At 31.3% G+C, this 20,930-nt stretch overlaps 1 protein-coding gene across 2 annotated transcripts in view; it reads left to right on the top strand.

Moving 5' to 3' along the window:
- The window catches only part of LOC126748682 (probable G-protein coupled receptor 158), a 288,292-nt gene that overhangs the window by 84,283 nt on the left and 183,079 nt on the right, over positions 1-20,930 (top strand). The window contains exon 1 of one of the 2 annotated variants that reach the window (XM_050458062.1): positions 9,738-9,825. The exons of the other annotated variant lie outside the window; for it this stretch is intronic. Coding sequence (XP_050314019.1) covers positions 9,816-9,825 — 10 coding nt within the window. The 5' untranslated portion in view covers positions 9,738-9,815. Of the gene's footprint in view, positions 1-9,737; positions 9,826-20,930 lie in introns of those variants that run through there. 2 annotated transcript variants of the gene reach the window in all.

The following is a 20,930-nucleotide window of genomic DNA, read 5'->3' as shown; positions in this document are numbered from 1 at the left end:
TTCGTACAAGGGAGGTTTTGTTCTGGAAACTTTAAAACTGAGTCGTCGAGGTTTAATTAAATAGTGAGTCCGGGAGTTCGGCCTAGGAAAACTGGGAAAACGTTTATTTACGCTTTCCCTATCCAATATTGACTTTCTTGTTATACTGAAGTTTATATCTAATGAGATAGGTATTAAGTTTGTTTTTTTAAATAGTAGAAATAACATTTCTTATGCTTAAGATATCTTATTATATTAATGAGGACAGGAATGAACTTAGGGTGTAAATTAAATACTCGATTGCACAAAAATAGACAACAAATTTATTTACACACTTACACTACTAAACACGATCACTTACGACTACTAAAAATATTTATTTTCACCGTATTTATTTATCACTATTTAAATCTCGCGCCAATATTTTGAACTGAACTAACCTGAACTGTCAACTGACCTCCTAGCGGTGACGCGGCTGACCATAAATCCGGAAGATTCGCTGTCCTTCCATGCGTCTTTAGACTACGCGTATACAATATCGATACAATAATTTCAACATTTAATTAATAGGACAGAAACAAATTTTTTAATCTCTTACAGAAATTATATTCACGATTTTTAACTGCCTAAACTACCGTATATTTGGGTTACCTTTTCCCTAACTGCAGTCTTTAATGCGTCGACGTTAACGTACCTTCGCTTCTAAATTTGATTCTTTACGTAACCTCACAAGAAATAATCAAGTGGAGTTAGATCTGGCGATCTGGGAGGTCACTGGTTGGCGCCATATGTTCCTATCCACTGATTATTAAAAGTAGAATTTAGAAAATAATGGCACACCTGCCCACAATTATAGGGGTATTGTAGTAGTGTAGATGTCTACTTATAAGATTCAACTCGTCTAAGAAAATATTCAAAATTTCTTGGAATAAAAATTTAATTTTTTTGAATTTTAGGTATATTTTTAGAAAAGACTAAACAAGTCTTTAGAAATATTCACAAATTAATAGTTACAAAGTTTTGCCCACTAGAACTGGAGATATTGGCGTGCCATTAAGAGACAAATTATTTTGTTTCTTACAGGCACTCCTGGAACAAAAATTCAATTTCCTTAAATTTTAGTAAATGAATTTTAGGTATTTCTTTAGAAAAGACTAAACAAGTCTTTAGAAAGATTCACAAATTAATAATTGCAAAATTTTGCCCACTAGAACTCGAGATATTGGCGTGCCATTGAGAGACAAATTATATATTTCTTACAGGCACTCCTGGAATAAAAATTCTATTTTCTTGAATTTTAGTAAGTGGATTTTAGTCATTCCTTCAGAAAAGACTAAAAAGGACTTTGGAGCAGCTCAATGATTAATTATTTCAAAATTTAATTTGCAGAACTTAAGATATTGTCATGCGAAGAAGAGACACATTATTTTGTCTCTTACAGGCACTGCTGGAATAAATATGCTATTTTCTAAAATTTTAGCCATTTCTTCAGAAAAGACTATAGGGGTTTATATAGTAGTCCAATAATCAATAATTTTCAAATTTAATTAACAAAACCTGAGATATTGTCATGCGAACAAGAGACACATTATTTTGTCTCTTACAAACACTCCTGGAACAAAAAATCAATTTTCTTCAATTTTAGTGAATTTATTTTAGCTATTTCGACAGAAAAAAATTAAAAGGTCTTTAGAAAGATCCACAAATCAATAATTTCAAAATATTGACTTCTAGAATTTGAGATATTGACGTGCTAATAAGAGACATAGAAGACATAAAATAAATAGTCTTTAAAGCGTCGACGTTAACGTACCTTCACTTCTAAATTTGATTCTTTACGTAACCTCACAAGAAATAATCAAGTGAAGTTAGATCTGGCGATCTGGGAGGCCACTAGATGGCGCCATATGTTTTTATCCACTCATCATTAAAAGTAGTACTTAGAAAATGACGGCGCACCTGCCCACAACTACAGGGGTACCGTAGTAGTGTAAATAATAATTATCGGATTCAATTCGTCTAAGAAAATATTCAAAATTTCCTGGAATAAAAATTTAAATTTTTAGAATTTTAGGTATTTCTTTAGAAAAGACTAAACAAGTCTTTAGAAATATTTACAAATTAAAATTACAAAATTTTGCCCACTAGAACTCGAGATATTGGCGTGTCATTAAGAGACAAATTATTTTGTTTCTTACAGGCACTCCTGGAATAAAAATTCAATTTTGTTGAATTTTAGTAAGTGGATTTTAGTCATTCATGCAGAAAAGACTAAAAAGGACTTTGGAGTAGCTCAATGATCAATTATTTCAAAATTTAATTTGCAGAACTTAAGATATTGTCATGCGAACAAGAGACACATTATTTTGTCTCTTACAGGCACTGCTGGAATAAATATGCATTTTCTAAAATTTTACCATTTTTTCAGAAAAGACTATAGGGGTTTATAGAGTAGTCCAATAATCAATAATTTAAAATAAAATTAACAGAACCTAAGATATTGTCATGCGAACAAGAGACATGTTATTTTGTCTCCTACAGGCACTCCTGGAATAAAAATTCAATTTTCTTGAATTTTAGTGAATATATTTTCGACAGAAAAAAATTAAAAGGTCTTTAGAAAGATCCACAAATCAATAATTTCAAAATATTGACTTCTAGAATTCGAGATATTGGCGTGATAATAAGAGACAAATTATTTTGTCTCTTATTAGAGGCACTCCTGTAATAAAAAATTCCATTTTATTGAATTCAGCCTAGTTGCTCTGCTGCCAACTCTTTCTAAGATTGTGGAAAAGTTAGTCAAAAATCAAATTTTAAATTTTTTAGTAAAAAATGTAGTGTTCAGCATAACTTGGGTTCCTAGATAACAAATCTACTAATGATATTATCTGGGGATAAATGATTAGATATTCTGCGATTTACTAAAAGCATTTGATTGTGAGTCACAGAATATTGTTAAGCAAATTTGAAATATGTAGATTTAGAGGTAGAGGAGTGGATTGGTTTTAGTCATGTAAGTAATAGAATTTTTCTCATACAATATAACAATTTCTAAGCAGAGGATCTTAAATACTGGTGTACCTCAAGGTCAATTCTAAGACCATTTTCTTTTTTTTAGAATTTTAACGCATTCTTTATTTTAATAACTTTTATTTTTCTATCATACATTTTTTATTGAGTTTCGATTTTATTTTTAATTATTGACGTAAGTGTGCGTATTATCTTCATTAAGCTAAATAAAGTATATTATTATTTAAATTATTACCTAATAAAAATTGCTGTGACTCCTATAAACTTACTTTCAATATTTGCAAACTTAATATTATATGTCCACTCTAGTTCCAGGTTATCTAAAAAATAATTTTTTACTCAGTACTATTGAAAGTAAATTTATAGGGTAACAAATTAAAAATTGAACATCATATTGAACTTCTTAATATAAAAATACAGATATTATTTTTTAAAAAAATATTATAACAAATAAAATAGGTCGCAACTACATCATGATTTTATTAACATTCTTAGTGCTGCTTTCGACTGAGATGGGTTACTACCTCTAAAAATGGAAATTTTTTTCAGTTTTTCTAATATATCGTATTTTATTTTGTGGAAAATTGACTTTCCAATGCTTCACGATGCAACTTTATTGCAACTGCAAACGACGTGAAATGCTTTTGATAAGTTTCGGAAAATACCAGAAACTTTAAGTGCCTATTAAGCGTTTGAAAGGCAGAATGGTTATCAAAAGCCCGATTCTTCCCCCTTATATTGTCAAACGGACATAAAATCGAAATGTGGCTTATTGTTGTTTAAAATTTTGAAACAGCTTCGTAAAACGATATTTTCATTCTGCCAATACAGAGAAATAAAAAGCGAAACGATGTTTTTTAAGGAACCGAACCATAGAAGCAAATAAATGAGAGGGGGGAAAAGGCCGTGAAAAAACAGACTTGGCAACGAGAACTCAATCATTAATGCTGCTTTTTGCTTTTATTGGGGGGAATTGTATAGGTTACGTGATTTTGTTGTTATTTGTTCGTGCAGTCGAAACACTCTAATAAAGTAACAGTTCTGCGCACAGCTTTTATGTTTATTAGAATATAGGAATTCTAAGCATGTTATTTTTATTGGAAAAGCAAAAAGGTTCATAACAACATGTCAATCATATTCATTAAAATTATGCTCAAAAAAAGGTGCTTTTTTACGTTTAAAATTTCGTGGGAAAAGACACATTAATAATATAATATAGCAGGAATAATTTATCAAATATATGCCTTTTTCTTCATATATTTAATATGTAATTCCCTAAAAATCATAAATCCAATTACCATAAAACTACTTTTTCTTCGTTAATTCCCTCGTTAATTAAAAAAATTAATAATAGAGAGGAAATAAATTGAATTAACGAAAACAAAACTATTGTATAACCAGCAGCCATGTATGGACGTCCGTAACTTATTAGTTAATTTAGGTAGTTGGCCTTCAGGCTAATAAATACTGACCAAAACACTATTGCATGCAGTATTATTTAAATTAAAACAAGCACCATTTAGTTTTTATCGCCTAATTATTTTTTAGCCATCCGCGTTTTATACCAATTAGTCGTTTTATAGCCTGATTCCTGTTTGTTTTATTGTCTTTAACAGCGATAAAACTGTTTTATGTATTACAGGCGTTTACTATTATGCTCAAGCCAATTTTGAGCTAGAGTGTGTAGAGGAAATTGCGGCATATTTAAGGCATTTCAGATGCTCTAGATATTTTGAACGTTATAAGCATGCATTAATATAATAACAAACGACAAAGTATATGAAATGGATATTTTTTAATGACACCCATCTTTAAGCATCTAATACAGAACAGACTATAAATATTTAATTTTACTGAAGGTGATCTTAACAGAAACTTTAATGCTTTAAACACATTAATAATATTCCAGTCAAGTTCAGCTCTTGTTTATACACGCAAATGATGATTCTGCTACAACAGCCATTAAGCCGTATATCCATTATATATTATTACCTAACTCAGCAATTTAGGAACAAATAAACATTGCTGTACAGAAATTAAGATTATCGCATTGTGTAAATCAGGAGGCAAATTATTCGTACGCCCCAATAATTAATATATAATACTGCTTAGGGCCTATTAAGTCAATTAGTGGGAGCTAATTAATAATCACGTTTATAGTAGGAGTTAAACCGTTTATGTTTCAGTGCAATTTGGCATGGTGCTATAGGACAGAATGTATTACAGAAATGTCAATAGCAACAGAGGTTTATATATTAAAAAAAAAATAACTAAAATCGTTTTAAAATGACGGGTCTTCTAGCGGCAAAGAATAAAAGTAATAATAAATAAATATTTATTTTCATGAATAATTCACTGAGACGATATTAGTATATGCTGCAGTAAAATAACAGTTGACTCAATATTTTTAAATTTGGCGCATGTCACATGGAATTTTATGCGCCGTGGAACTGTGCGCGTTTTGTACTGCGCTTTATATAAAATTTGTAGAATTTAAGCCTGTACGTTTTTCTTCTTCAGGTTATCATTGTAAATATTTGAAACCTCTTTGGCCTATTACATATAAATTTAATAAAACTAAAGCACTTGGTAGCATTATTAGTAATAAAATCTTCAAGATCGTAATACGTCTTAAACAAATATATTTTTTACAGATATTATAAATAACAAAATCACACATAAATTATTATTACAAAAATTGTAAACAAGTCTGCCAATGACTAAAAATTATTAGATCATGAAACGTGTATAAACTATCATTAATAATTGTCAAATCTCTAAAATATATAGAGACACTACACCCCAGAATAAAATTTGCACAAACTATAAAATAGATTATAAACATTCTGAGATACTGCATAATTAAAAATTTTTTTCTTCTAGTTAAAAGACAATTAAGAGACTAGACAGAATTTTTCGATTCTAGTGATACTTAAGCCATTCACGAACACGTCTACATATGCAGACAGACGTGCAGGGACACGCCTGCATATGAAGACGCAATTTGATCGTCCCCAGAGGACAAGTCTTCAATTGCAGTCGTTATTAGCGTGTACTAAGGTTTAGAAAGATCTGTTGTGTCCCACTAAATACTACAATAATACTGAGAATCGTCCCACGAAGCGTATAGTATGCATGTATGTAACCTGCGCATGTGTTGACAGTCAGCTGATCTTTTGGCGCCAAGACTGCAAGTGCAGACAAAATCTACATAAGGTTAGACAATCAGACGTGGTTTGTGTCCCAATAAAGTGCACCTGTGTTCGGTAACTTTTAGAGGTGAAAAATAAGTTTTTTTGGAAATTGTATTTACATATGATTTTGGCCAGTTTCAATCTGGAGTTGGTGGTGATAATAGAAAACTAACATTGAAAAGTAGTGCACACAATAAATAACTAGGGCACAGTATAATATTTTATTTTTACACGTTTTTGCTTATGTAGCTGCAGCTGTGTAGCCCGAAAATTCGTTGTGTGGTAGTTAGGTTAGGTTCAACATTTTTTTATGTGTATAGATTTTGGTAACCAAAACAGATAAAAAACATCTCATTGCATGAGCCCCTCCTCGCCAGAAAATATAGGCAAGTACATACTGTGACATTCTTTATTATATTAGCTATTTGTCTCGGCAGTACCAGTAAATTCTATCTTTTTTGCAGAAAAATGGACGAAAAAGAAGAAGCTAGGCTGTTGAAGTTTTATGATGAAGTCGAGATTGCTGAATCAGCATCGTCTAGTTCGGATGAGGCTAGTCAACAAAGTGATAAGGATCCTTATCATAACTCTGAAAGTGGGGATAAAGACTATGTTCCATCAAATAATAGCTCTGATGAAACTCAAGAAAGTACCGCTTCTGAGAACGAGGACATCAGTTCAGCATCGAATGACGCACTTACCATCGCCAAGCTCTAAACAGTTAGACAGCGATAAGGAATGGCACAGCGACGTTGAAGACATTCCGGATTTCAACTTTGACAACGCAAATGCTGGGATCAAATTAAGATTTGATCATGTACCATCACCACTGGAAGTTTTCAAAACTTTGTGGAATGATGAAGTGATGGATCTTTTGACATCATGCACTAATGAGTGGGGGAAAAAAATGGAAACGACCAACAGACCGCAATGCAAGGTATGCGCGAATGGCATCATTTCCGAACACCAATTTTGAAGAAGTGTGTAAGTTTTTTGGATTGTCACTTCTTCAAGCCCAAGTACGTTTTCCAACATTCTCCTTGGATCCCCTTTACTATCATCCCATATTTTCCAACGTAATAACTGGAAGGAGGTATGAGCAATTCCTACGGGACCAAGGAAAAAGAAAATGTCGATCGTCTGAATAAAGTTACTTCTCTGCTACAAATTTTGATACGCAATTATCAAAAAGCCTTTTCCCCGGAAGAGGCATTAGCACTGGATGAGTCGCTTTTATTGCACCGAGGCAGATTGAGCTTTAGGCAATATATAAAAAATAAATGTGCCAAATATGGAAATAAATTCTTTGAATTATGCTCTCCAAATGGGTACAATCATAACATTGAAATATATAAAGGAAAACAGGACGATGGAGAAGTTTCCAAGCTACAGGCATTGGTATTCAGACTAATGCAGCCATTTTTAGATAAAGGTCATCACTTGATAATGGACAATTATTATAATAGCGTGGGGTTGTCCAAAATTCTCCTTCGTAGAAAAACTCACTCGACAGGTACTTTGAGATCAAATCGAAAACAAAACCCAAAAGTAGTTACGACAAAAAAACTCAAAAGAGGCGACCATATTTGGAAAAGAAATGGTAAAGTGTATGTCAGCAAATGGAAGGACAAGCGCGATGTTTTGTGCATTACTACCAAATTTCACCCAACGATGATAGAGGTTTCGAATTCTTATGGGAAAAAACTACAAAAGCCAAAAGAAATTCACGAATATGTCAGGGGTAGACAGATGTGATCAGTTTACTTCCTATTATAGCTGCCACAGAAAATCAATCAGATGGTACAAAAAGGTGATATTTCATCTGTTAGATGTTACAGTTATAAATAGTTTCTTGCTGTATCGAGATATCACAAAATCAAAAACAAATTTACTTCAATTTCGGGAAAGTATCATTAAAGGATTACTTAGGATTCCAAACAATTTGAGAGACGGAAGAAAACTGGCGAACCAAGGTGCAGCAAAAGCTGCAAAAGTTTCAGTCCCTGCGACACACGTTACAGCTGAGGAGACAATTGTACCTAGAGTTCTACATGTCTTAGAAAAAATACCAGTCCCGCCCAACTCCAAACGCAAAAGTCATTTCCTGCGATGCCGGGAGTGTTCTAAGCATGACAAACGCGGGCAGACATCATGGAGATGTAAGGTTTGCGAAACGCATCCCCCATTGTGTGTTGGGCAATGCTTTGAAAATTTTCATTCCAATAAATGAATTTCGGTTTTTGTAGTTTCTTACTTTTGTGAATAAAAACTTTTATTTTTATGCATGATATATTATTTCGTAGTACCTGCAACCTTTCAATAAATATATTGTCTGCATAAGCAGTCTTGTCCCTATATAACGCAAGTTGTTATCCAAAGGGACAGGTCTGCAATAGCAGTCTGGCTGTTTCTTTACGAAAAAACACCACAAACAAAAAAATTCGAACTGACATATAATTTATGACTATAAGACATGCCGATTCTAAAAAAAAAATGTCCCAGGAAGACCCCAAAAATTTTGTTTTGTCCGCGAATGGGTTAAGGGAATAAATATTAAATTATTAATTAATAAAATCGGTAAAACAAAATTCTCATATTGTGCTCTGTTAAGTTATGCTTTATATACACAATTTTCACTTATAGAGGTGGTATGCATGGTGCATTTTATATAATATAAAAAACTTTATGGGTGACTTTTCGAGCCCAAAATATGCCATTTTTGACAAACTTAATTCAGGTGTTAATAGTTTGATAGCTGTATAGGATATTAAAGTTAATTATGTTAATTTTTGTTGTAATTTTGTTGGTCTTTTACCTGAACCGAAAATTTGCTAATTTTGCAATTACATTTAATTGAATAATTCAAGATTCGCTTATTAAAATTTTTTGACACTTTGCACGAGGGTTTACCAGATTGGTCTCTTCAAAAAGTTATCTTTAATTTTTTCTGTAAAATGTACAGGGAAGCCAATCATTGACCCCATTAAAATTTACATGGTATTTCCTATGTTCCGCTCGGCGACGCACCACCCGGTATAAGTTCAGTATTTTATAATAAACTTCGATGCATGCCATAAAGCGAAACGATACAACGTTGCCGCATCTTACACTCTTTTAATATAAAATTATTAAAAACACACTGGTAATACCGTGAAAAATAATTGGATTACTGATGAATGCGGTTCTATTGGCAACGGTGCCGCCAGATTCAGGTTTTAGAGTAAAATAAGTCTCGGCGATTCCTTAAACAGGGGTCCGAGCCAATTTGAAATATTTGAAATATCTGAAATATGACTGGCGCTTTCGCCAATTATTAAGAATTATTTCAAATCGCACCGAGGTGCAAATTTGTTGTGATGAAATATGCGCCTTCACCAATCTATTAGTATTATTATTTCAAATTGTCCCAGACGTAGGTTTAGGGTTTCTTAGATTCACTCGCCTGGAATGTATATTATGCGATGTGATTTTATTAAATTTTGGTAGATAAGAACTTTGTGTTATTTGAGTGTTGAATGCGTATTCGGAAAGCGGTTTTGTATTGTTTTATTTGGGTGGCATTTAATGTTGTAGTAAGATGAATACTGTGTGGATGTCTTTGTGCCTTTTATGTATTGCTGTAAGTAAATTATGTTTAATTACAATTTGTTTTTTAGTCCAGGGGCTATACCGTTTATAAATATATAGCTATAAATAGCAAAATAAATAAATAATAGCTATAAATTTTCGGTTCAGGTAAAACCAGACACCAGCCACCAGCAAACAATTTGTTATAAGGCTTTGTCAAATCTGACGTACAGCCGAATACAAGAAATGTTTTTTTTTTTCGTTGTATTAATCTCACAACCATACATTCAAAGTAAGACACGTTAACATTATTTTTTTATCTAAATTTTTATTTAATATCACGATTGGACTCGAACTTATTGACAATACGTTTAATAGTTGAAATGGACGGAATGGGCTTGGTGGGGAAATAAACTGAAAACATTTCAGATACTGCTCTAAAACTGTTTCTCTAAGGCTCTAAGTTTATTTTTTCGTCGATTGAATAATTGATACTTGTTTTCAAATATCGACTGTCGCTGATTTATTGATACTTTTCCTTACGTCAGTGACAATATTCATTTTACTGGTGCCCGTTTGGTTTTACCAGAACCGAAAATTTGCTAATTTTGCAATTACATTTAATTGAATAATTCAACATTCGCTTATTAAAATTTTTTGAAACTTTGCACAAGGGTTTGCCAGATTGGTCTCTTTAAAAAGTTATCTTACATTTTTTTTATAAAATCTACAGGGAAGCCAATAATTGACCCCATTAAAATTTACATGGGATTTCCTATGTCTTCCGCTCGGCGACGCACCGCCCGGTTTATATGTTTCATTCATAATTTATGCAGAGAAAAACAAACCACCGAGAAGCGACAAAACCCGCATTTACCGTTGATTTTCTGGGGTCCAATTTTGGTGCCCTTGAGCGGGCTTAAATGACTAGCGCTACATATAAAGTAACGGAGAAAAATCGTTTTGGCAATTTAATAGTTCCGTACACGGAGAGAAATACGACAATTAATAGATTAAAAATTTTATTGGGAATTTGAAATGAAAACTATTACATTATTTTACTGTTGGTATAGTGAAGTTACCTAAACTATACCGGGCGACACAGGAAAAAGGGAACACGCAACAACTTTTTTATTTTTCAAGATAAACAAATGTATGAAAAAATATACTGGGTGTCCCATTTAAAATAAGAAAGTTCTTGTCATTTCCGGTTCAACCGGAAGTGATAAAAAAACAATTGAATACGTCAAAATATGCCTTTATAACCATTCTATTAACATACCAAATTTCATTTGTTTATCTTGAAAAATAAAAAAGTTATTGCGTGTTCCCTTTTTCCTGTGTCGAAGTGAGGATAAATAATGAAAAAACAAAAAATCTTCTAAAAAAACTTTCATTTTTTGAGGAAATAATATTGGCTCATTGTATAATGAAACACAAAAATACATTGGCAATAATTAAATTAAACCTAGGTACATTTATACATTCCGCAAAATTTTTAGTTTTCAAACATTTTTATCTTTATTTGTTTTTAAGACCCTATTATTATATTTAATGGTGTAAAATATTTTCAATATTTTCAACCTATTTTCAACCATAAAAAATTTTAAGATAAAGGTTTTTGGAAAATGTGCACAAGGGTATTCATAATTAATAGTTTTCATTATGTTAAATAAATTGTTAGTTATTCCCTGGTTTATGCACATTTTCTCAAAATTACAATTGAATATTTCCTTTAATTTAAATATATATTATGAAATAAACCCTTCTGGCGGAGATTGTAAGCCACCAAAATTACATATACTGGAATTATAAGCCTTAAAATGAAGAAATAATCTATTTATATCAATTTCATCACACATTTTGCCGAAATTGGTGCAGGTATCACAGTTAATATGAACTTCAAGTGCTCTTTTCATAATATAGCCACAAACATACCAAAAGGCATTTTCTGTGGGAATATGGTCGGCCTTATAACCAGAGAAAAACAAACCACCTGAACCCCCAAAAAAACCACCACACGTGGTTTGTTTTTCTCTGATTTATGTTAGTTGCTACTAAGATAACTTAGGCCTACCGCACACTGGCAACTTTAGATAGGCAACTTATTAATCATAAAAATAGAACACAATAATATTTATGATCTGCCGCACACAGGTGATTATTTAGTTGCGGCAACTAAAAAATTCCAACCTGTTGGATTCTTTGAGAGACGAAACAGTTGCTGATAAAATAGAACAAGCTTGTTTTAAACGGGATCGCGCTCACTGGTAATTTGCTTTGAAAAAAGTTGATTTGTAGTTAATATTTGTCGATAAGCCGGCAAATTACAACAAAAATGGCTGCTATAGATGTTGAATTACTGAAGTCGAAAAACAACCAGCATTGTACAATACGAAACAAAAAGAATATTCAGATAAAAATCTAAAGAAAAAATTATGGACTGAATTATGTGAAAAATTCATTGAGAATTGGAATGAACTTGGGGATAAGGAAAAGAATGAAAAAGGTAAGTTTTACCAAATTATTTTATGTTTATCAAGTCACAGATTCAACATACCTACAGAATTATTCAAACATATACAGGGTGTTTTTAAATTTGGGGTTTACATTTTAACACTATATAGAATGTAAGAAAATAAAAACTTTTATAAGAATAAAATTTTGTCCAAAAAGGTCTTGATTCTGAGATACAGGGTGTAAAAATTTTTCATTTTGCTAGGAGACTAAGCAATTTAGGTCGTCTGTTTATAGGAACTTTTGTTCTTATTTTGACCTACAAAATGTCGTTTTTTTTTAACAATCGATTTCTCGGTTATGAATGAAAAAACATGTTAAATAAAAATGGCCTAAAAAATTACAAATTTTTGTTCTGCCAAATAATAAAAATATTCATTGCATTTAAATAAAAAATAAAGTTTTTTATAATCACATTTTTTATCATCGAAATTGCTTTCCTCCAAAATACAGTGTGTTTAAGTTAGCAAAATGTAAAACGTGAAGACCCTGTATCTCAGAAACAAGACAATTTAAGACAACATTTTATTCTTATAAAAGTTCTTATTTTCTTGCGTTCTATATACTTAGTGCTAAAAAAAAAACCTCAACTTAAAAAACACCCTGTATATTCACAAAAGACCAGAACATAAATTTTTAAATCTTATCATATTGCCAAGGAACAGACCCTTGAGGAGAAATAAAGTAATTTGCAATATAATCTCTAACTGTATACCCTTCATTGTTGCTCCTTAGTCCAAGAGCAGGAATATCTTCCAATGGACATTCATAAAAGGTGTCTTCAAAATTTAGTCCATCAAGTTTTCTCACATAATTGTGTAAAATACAGCATGCTTTTGTAATGGAGTCGCTAAATTCAACTTGGGTATCTAGAGGCCTGTGGAGTATACGCCACTTGTTGGCTAAAATTCCAAATGTACATTCTATCATTCTACGTGCCCTCGAAAGTCTATAATTAAAGATTCGTTGTTTTACGGTTAAATTTCTGCTTGGATATGGCCTCAAAACGAATTTTGAGAGAGCAAAAGTGTCAAACTTCATCTCCCACGAGCACAAACGGCATAGCTTTTCCATTTTCATCATTAGGAAGATTTTTTTCATTCGGAATATTGTCAAGCAAATGCGAAAATGCCGATTGTTTAAATATGTTGGAATCACTTGTCGATCCATAAGATCCTACTTCAACATATATAAAATTATAATTGGAATCTGCAATGCCTAGAAGAACAGTAGAAAAGAAAGATTTATAGTTAAAAAATTCGGACCCAGATTTATCAGGTCTTTTTATTCTAATATGTTTCCCGTCTACTGCTCCGATGCAATTGGGAAATTGTGTTTTCTCATTAAACTCATTGGAAACTCTTATCCAGTCATCATGATCCGGTTTTGGCATATAGAGTGGCACCAAACATTTCCAAAGTTTCTCACATGTGTCTTTTACAATTTTTCGTATCGTTGTAATTCCAAGTAAATATTCATAATGTAGTGATGCAAAGCTATTTCCCGTTGCTAAATACCTAAAAAAAAAATCGTCTAATATACATCATGTTTTATACATCATATCATATACATAATGTTTTTTTAGGTAACGAGTTACAAAAAAGATGGAAAAATCTTAGGACATGTTTTAAAAGAGAGTACGATGCTCAAAAGAATATTGCCTCTGGTTCTGGGGCTAAAAAGAGAAGGAAATATCTTTACTTTGAGCAGCTTTTATTTCTGCGGGATTCTATAGAAAGCAGAATTAGTTACAACAGTCTCGAACAAGGTACTGATGATGTGGAAGATAACACAGAAACCAGAGAGGAAGAATCAGAAGCTAGTGAAGCTACGCAACTTCGTACTGGTGCCAAGACTGACCATTCTAGAAAGAAAATTTACCAAAAGAAAACTCATCAGAAAACATATGAGGAATCTCTGCTTCAGATTTTGAGGGAAAAAAGGATACAGAGCATGAAATTGACGAAGATAAATATTTTCTTTTGTCTCTACTCCCTTCATTAAAAAAATTTAATGAAGACCAAAAATTTATTGCACGAACGGAAATCCTGAATGTGATAAGACGCGTTCGTATGTCGGGAAGCGGCCAAAACCAAATTCCCCATGAAGCAAATGCTTTGCACCACCAAAATACTGCCAAAAGTCTTGCTGTAAATATTCCTTCAACTAGTGCAGAAGGATCACATTATGGAGATGATTTGCACTCGCCAACATATTCCTACCACCAAGAAGGTTATAACAATGTTATACAAAGCAGCAATCGCAATCCAAGCTATACTGCAGCACAATATATTTCAGACTTTTCCGCAGGACAGGTACAGGTTTATGCAAATACGTCCCAACAGCAAATTGATGATGAGTCAGAAATGTCGTCTCTGCTTGAATTACATTAAATGCTTATAATACTAATATATTTCTTCGTAATAAATATTTTTCGATAAAATGAGTTTTTTTCTTACCTTAGAGTTACGGCCAATATTTCCTGTGGCGGCACAGCCATTCGTAATTGTGTATTCTGGTATGAAATATGAGGACCTATCAACACCAGAAGCTCATCAAAGCTTCGTATACTCATACGGAAATAATTAAAAAATTTATTTGGATGTTCCCTCAAAGTGCTGAACAATTTATAAAATTGCCCATCTAAAAGTCTTTTACTTATCAGAGGATGGACCCAAAATTTTCGCTTTCCTTTTTGACGACGTTTTTTTAAAATCAAAGCACAAACGCACGCTGTTTCTAGGAAATCCATTTCGACTGAGGTTGCGGAGCAACTATTCAGTCATCATTGGGCGTTGTAAATAGATTTGCAATAATTTTTAGTGACTAAACTATTTAATCGCCGAGATTAAAAAGTTGCCAGTGTGCGGTAGGCCTTAGTGTAAATTTTTGGTGTGATAATAAATTACAACTGCGTATTAGCAAAATAATTACCCTTATTAGTAGATTATTACATTATAGAGTTAATATGCTTAAGATTTTTATTAAATAAAATTTCTTATGGTAAGATAAATTTAAATCGCATTTAATGCGCCGTGGAATTTTAGGCACTTCAAAAAATGGACCAATATAACCGCTGAATCAATATTTGTGCATTTTGCGCATGTTGAATCGAGACCAAACGAGTAGAAAAGAGATAGAAAACGTTTACAAAAAAATTCACTTATAGTATAGGTCTAAAAAACGAACCAAAATAACCGTCGATTCAATATTTTTGAATTTTGCGCATGTCGAATCAAATATTATACGCGTTGGTATTGTGCGCATTTTATACTGCTCTTTATAAAAATTATATAAAATAAGATACTGTAAGTGTCAAGTCTTTAACATGACGAGCACAATTTATGCGTCGTAGAATTTTACGCATTTTATAACTGCGCAATTAACTGAGTATAGTAATAAATATATTAATAAACTGAGCCAAAATAAGTATGAAAGAGATAGAAAATGAAAATTTTAAATTAGGTTTCTAAATTATTTTAATTATTAATTCACTTATTGTATAAATTATTAATGATCAAAATGGGATGTGCAATGATCGTTAGCTGAACGTTTCTGAGTTTTGCGCAAGTCCTTTGAATGTATGCGACGTGAATTGTGCGCATTCCAAGACAAATAAAAGAGAAAAACCTCTTATTCTCACATTAATTAACAAAATTCAATTATTGTAGAGAGCATATGAGTTGCACCATTGAGTTAACATTTTTTGCATGTTAAATAAATTCCCATTGTTGTAAGGATTAAGGAAAATATTTTCATATATTTTTATTATAAACTTTTTGAAATAAACTGAAAATGTTGAGAGAAATGCACTTAACAATGTGCCTAATCAACTATATCCTCTAACTCAAATGGTGATAATATGGAAACATAAAATTGTATTTAAAATAAAATAAACTCTTTAGCGGAAGCTTTTTGTGCTTTCGCACCTAGAAGTTTCTGCTATTGATTCCCTTTGAGGTGATAGAAAGTGCTCTGGATAAGTTTTAAAATAAAGTGTTTTTCTCGTCCTCCTGTCCTGTTTCAAGACAAAAAGCTGTGAGTGACATTTTATCCAACAGCCGGGCAACGCTTTTGTTAAAAGTATAAAGGAAAATTAAAGAAATCTTTTGCCTGAGAGCATTTTAAAAATAAAAAAAAAAAACAGACTGAAAAATTAGTCCTTTAAAATTCGTCAAAAAACTCATCAGATATTTTTTTTTGATCAGCCTATTTAGGCTATGAATAAATCCTAATTGGCATGCAATCAAGCTGGTTCAATAGAAAAAAGAGCGAACAGATAAATTTTATGCACGCATACTTAATAAAGTCCACATTTTCCTTAATAATGGGTTATTTATACGATCGGAAAATGAAAAATTGCCTTACGTGTTTAAGCTAACAACATAATTAATATAGCCAAGTTCGCTGCACAGCTAGTCATTATAAGTTCAAGATCATACATCGCGGAAGTTATCCTTGCCCTATAAGTTCGTTTTCAGTGGCGTCCTAAGGATTTATATTTATACAGGTTCGTTTTATTTTTTTTTTCAAAGTAAAATTTACAAAGTATTTACTTGTAATTATATATTTTTATTTTTGTTTAAAGTAACAAGAAGTTAAATGATTGAGATGATTTTAATTGATTGTCAATTTTAATTTTGAGAAGGCCTTAAATATACCTCAAATCACATGAGTTTTATATATAGTCGATTATACAGTGTGTCAGACAATGGTATTTTATGATAAAATATAATAAATATTTGTGTTTGTCATGATTTAGCTAAGGCTTTTGATTCCATCACCATTGAGATATCGGAAACCATATATGATCCAAAGTCAATTAAATTATAGTAAAGTTTCTGTCATTTGACCCGTATTAAAGAGCCATTTGGAAATTTAAGAAAATCTGTATAATTTCCGAAAAATCTGAGAGAAATTAATTTTTTTTTTACATTATTTAAAGCCATAAAAAATATTTTATGGCTAACATAAAAATGATGATAAGACGTTTCGTCTTATGGACATAATGTTAAACTATAAAAGAGTTAAATAATTCTATTAATAACCATTTCAATGACGTATCACACTTAAGAGTAAAGACTATAAGTAAAATGTAGAAATTTTCTATCCATCACTCTCTTTCTCATAGAGCTCTTATGGAAAATACTCGAAGTAATTGACATATAGATTTTCAGTACAGGAACTCATATGAGAATAAAATTAATATAATTATTACATTAAAATATTTGGATTTTTATAAGGCCTTTGATTGTATCAAAAAAATTTTTAATCCGTCAAATATTCAGATGTTTGTAAAGCCTTTGACAGTATCCAGATTTAGTCGAATTCATTGAAAAATTACGCAATAACTTCAACGCTGTTGTATTTATAAATAAAGACCTTTTCTAGTAAAGAAAATCTTCAGCTTTCAACAATTAAATATTCAGATGTTTGTAAAGCCTTTGACAGTATCAAGATTTTTTCAATCCATTGAAAAACTATCTAATAACCCCAACTGTGTTGTATTTACAAATCAAGGTCTTTTCTAGTAAAGAAATTCTTCAACTCTCATCAATTAAATATTTAGGTGTTTGTAAAACCTTTGACAGTATCAAGATTTTTTTCAATTCATTGAAAATTGAAAAACTACCTAATAACTCCAATAGTGTTGTATTTCAAATAAATCAAAAAAATCAAATATTCAGATGCTTGTAAAGCCTTTGACAGTATCCAGATTTAGTTCAATTTATTAAAAAACTACGCAATAACTTTAACGATGTTGTATTCATAACTAAAGACCTCTTCTAGTAAAGAAATTCTTCAGCTTTCAACAATCAAATATTCAGATGTGTGTAAAGCCTTTGACAGTAACCAGATTTAGTCCAATCCATTGAAAACTACGCAATAACTTCAACGCTGTTGTATTTACAAATGAAGGTTTTTTCTAGTAAAGAAATTTTTCAGCTTTCATCAATCAAATATTCAGATGTTTGTAAAGCCTTTGACAGTATCCAGATTTAGTTCAATCCATTGAAAAATTACGCAATAACTTTTCTAGCAAATGAACTCTTCAGCTTACATCAATCAAATATCCAGATATTCGTAAAGCCTTTGATAGTATCAACATTTATCAATCTATTGAAAACCCCCTTTTCTAGTATCTTCCGCTTTCATATGAACTATCAGTTAAATATTCAGATTTTTGTCAAGCCTTTGACAATATCAATATATTTTTTTACCCTGTTGAATTTCTTAATAATTTTAAAGCCTTTCATATGAAACCAAAATTACTAGTTTGGTTACGTGATTTTTTAAAATATTTGGATTTTTGAAACGCCTTTGACAGTATCAATTTTAAGGCCTTTTTCTGACAAAGAAACTCTTCAGCTTTTATCAATCAAATATTCAGTTGTGCAAATTCTTTGTATCAACACTTTTTAATCTATTCAAAAAACTCCTTTTCTAGTAAAAAGGCTCTAAAATCTATTCAATATCCAGATGTTTGTAAAGCCTTTGACAGTACCAAGATTTTTTGTGTCCATTGGATTTCTTATCGATTTTAAAGCCTTTCATATAAAACCAAAACTACTACTTTGATTACGTGATTTTTAAAATATTTGGATTCTCAAAAAGCCTTTGATAATATCAATTTTACTTTAGTCCATAGAAAAACTACTCAATAATTCCAATATCGTTGTATTTACAAATAGAGGCTTGTTCTTATAAAAAAAAATTTATTTGTGAAGCTTTTAATAATATCTAACAATTATTTAAGGTACTTTCCAAAAGAAAAAGAGGAATGGATAGATATTTTTAAATATAAATAATTTTTAACTAGTTCTCAATAATTCCAATGATAAATAAAATACACTTTAGCTAAAAGTCAATTAAAATTTGTTTGTGGCTTGACTGAAACTGAAAATATAATTTCCAATATTACCTACACCAATGGTGAAAATACCATGCAAGTGAAAATCAGCACGCCACATCAGGTCTGATAATGAAAATTCTTAAGTAAATGTTGCCGATCTATCTAAAAATAGCGCTGGTTTTTAAGCGGATCAAGAGTTGGAAAAGCCGTTATTTACTAGAATTTGATGGTTGGCCTTCGAGGCCTTTATTTGCATTCGGGTGGTTTCTATTTAAAGAACGCAAACCACGGGGCTGCTTTTTAATTATTTACCCTAATACGCGAAGCTGTGGCGGCTTCATGTGTGATTATTTAAATCGCGGTTAAATATAGGAGGTCTTCAGAGCGTCACTTGATTAAAAAGGGCTTCTCATACGCTCTCAAATCGGCTAAGATAAATTCCGGTAGATGAATTTTTTTTGCATATAAAATCAAATTGCTTTCGTTTCTCGCCGGAAAGTAGGGTTTCGAATCAACTGCTAAAAAGAAAATGCATCCGCTCGCTACTAAATTTTAATGAAACGTGCATCACACTTATATAAATTATGCACAAAGGAGTCTTATTCAGGAAAAAAAAATTGAGGGGGAAATATGAAAAAAAAAACTCTTGGCATTCTTTAGGAGGTCAAGTATGTACGCTATAAAAATGATATAATAAGGGACATAGAAAAAATTTATTATCTGAAAAACGCTTTTTTCGGAGATTCGTACTTACTCATGCAGACCGTACCGCCAAAAAAAGAAATTCCTTTTATATTATCGGATTTTCTGGATGGTTTTCGCTGATGAGACCAGGATATTAAATTAACCTTGGCCGTTGAATTTTTTTTATTAAAAATTAAGCGCAAACCGTTTTTTCATCATGATTTTAAGAATAATCCCTTCCACTGTTACCAAAGCAACGAAACAAGTTTGGGGCGTAGAAAAGTTTTAATTAAATGCTTTTCTTCACTTTACAGTTTTAGGAATTACGTATTTACTAACAACAACTCGAATTTCGGGACGTTGCTCGTTAGACCGTGAATTTTTGGATCGTCCCGGGACGTTTTCAGGATTCACGGTTTTCTAATTTTGCTTATACCCCGCGTTTCATTCGATCTGATCGGATTTATGGTTCACTTCAATTAGAATCTAATTGATATACGATGCCATATAAAATGGTCTCGTTTTTTTTGCTTCTTAGGATATAATATTTAATTGAATTACAATCTACTGTTTTTTGGAAAAAAATTATGTTTGTTACGTAATAACTGGCATGTAATAGATGAGCAAAAAAAAGAATTTCTACCGCATTTTAATATCTCTATTATGACTTAAAATGTTATTTTTCTTATACGGTTATACGGCAAGCATGATTTTATTACGATCGTCAGTGGGTTATAATAATAATAATATTAATAATCTTATTTAGCAAAAGAAGGTACATAGATAAATTGCACATAAAAAAAAATTATTAAATTCTTAAAGAACAACAAGAGACAGGAATATGTCATTAAAAAATGAGAAAAGAATTATTATAAAATGAGTGTATTTGTCCGTAATTGGATTAACTGAACTAGAAAAACATAATTTTAGAATGATACCCAGCATATTAAAGAACCGAGACAGGGATATTTGAAAAAAAAAATTATTTGTCCAAAAAATACACGTTAAAAGTATAAATATACTATTTTTAGCAATATAAAAATGTCTAATACAAAAATCTTATACTTATATAAATTAAAACCTAAGTCTTCAGAAAACCTAAA

This window comes from Anthonomus grandis, chromosome 22, assembly GCF_022605725.1.
Source record: "Anthonomus grandis grandis chromosome 22, icAntGran1.3, whole genome shotgun sequence".
Lineage (NCBI taxonomy): Eukaryota > Metazoa > Arthropoda > Insecta > Coleoptera > Curculionidae > Anthonomus > Anthonomus grandis.
The sequence above is the reverse complement of the archived record's forward strand: the minus strand, read 5'-3'. Positions and strand labels throughout refer to the sequence as shown.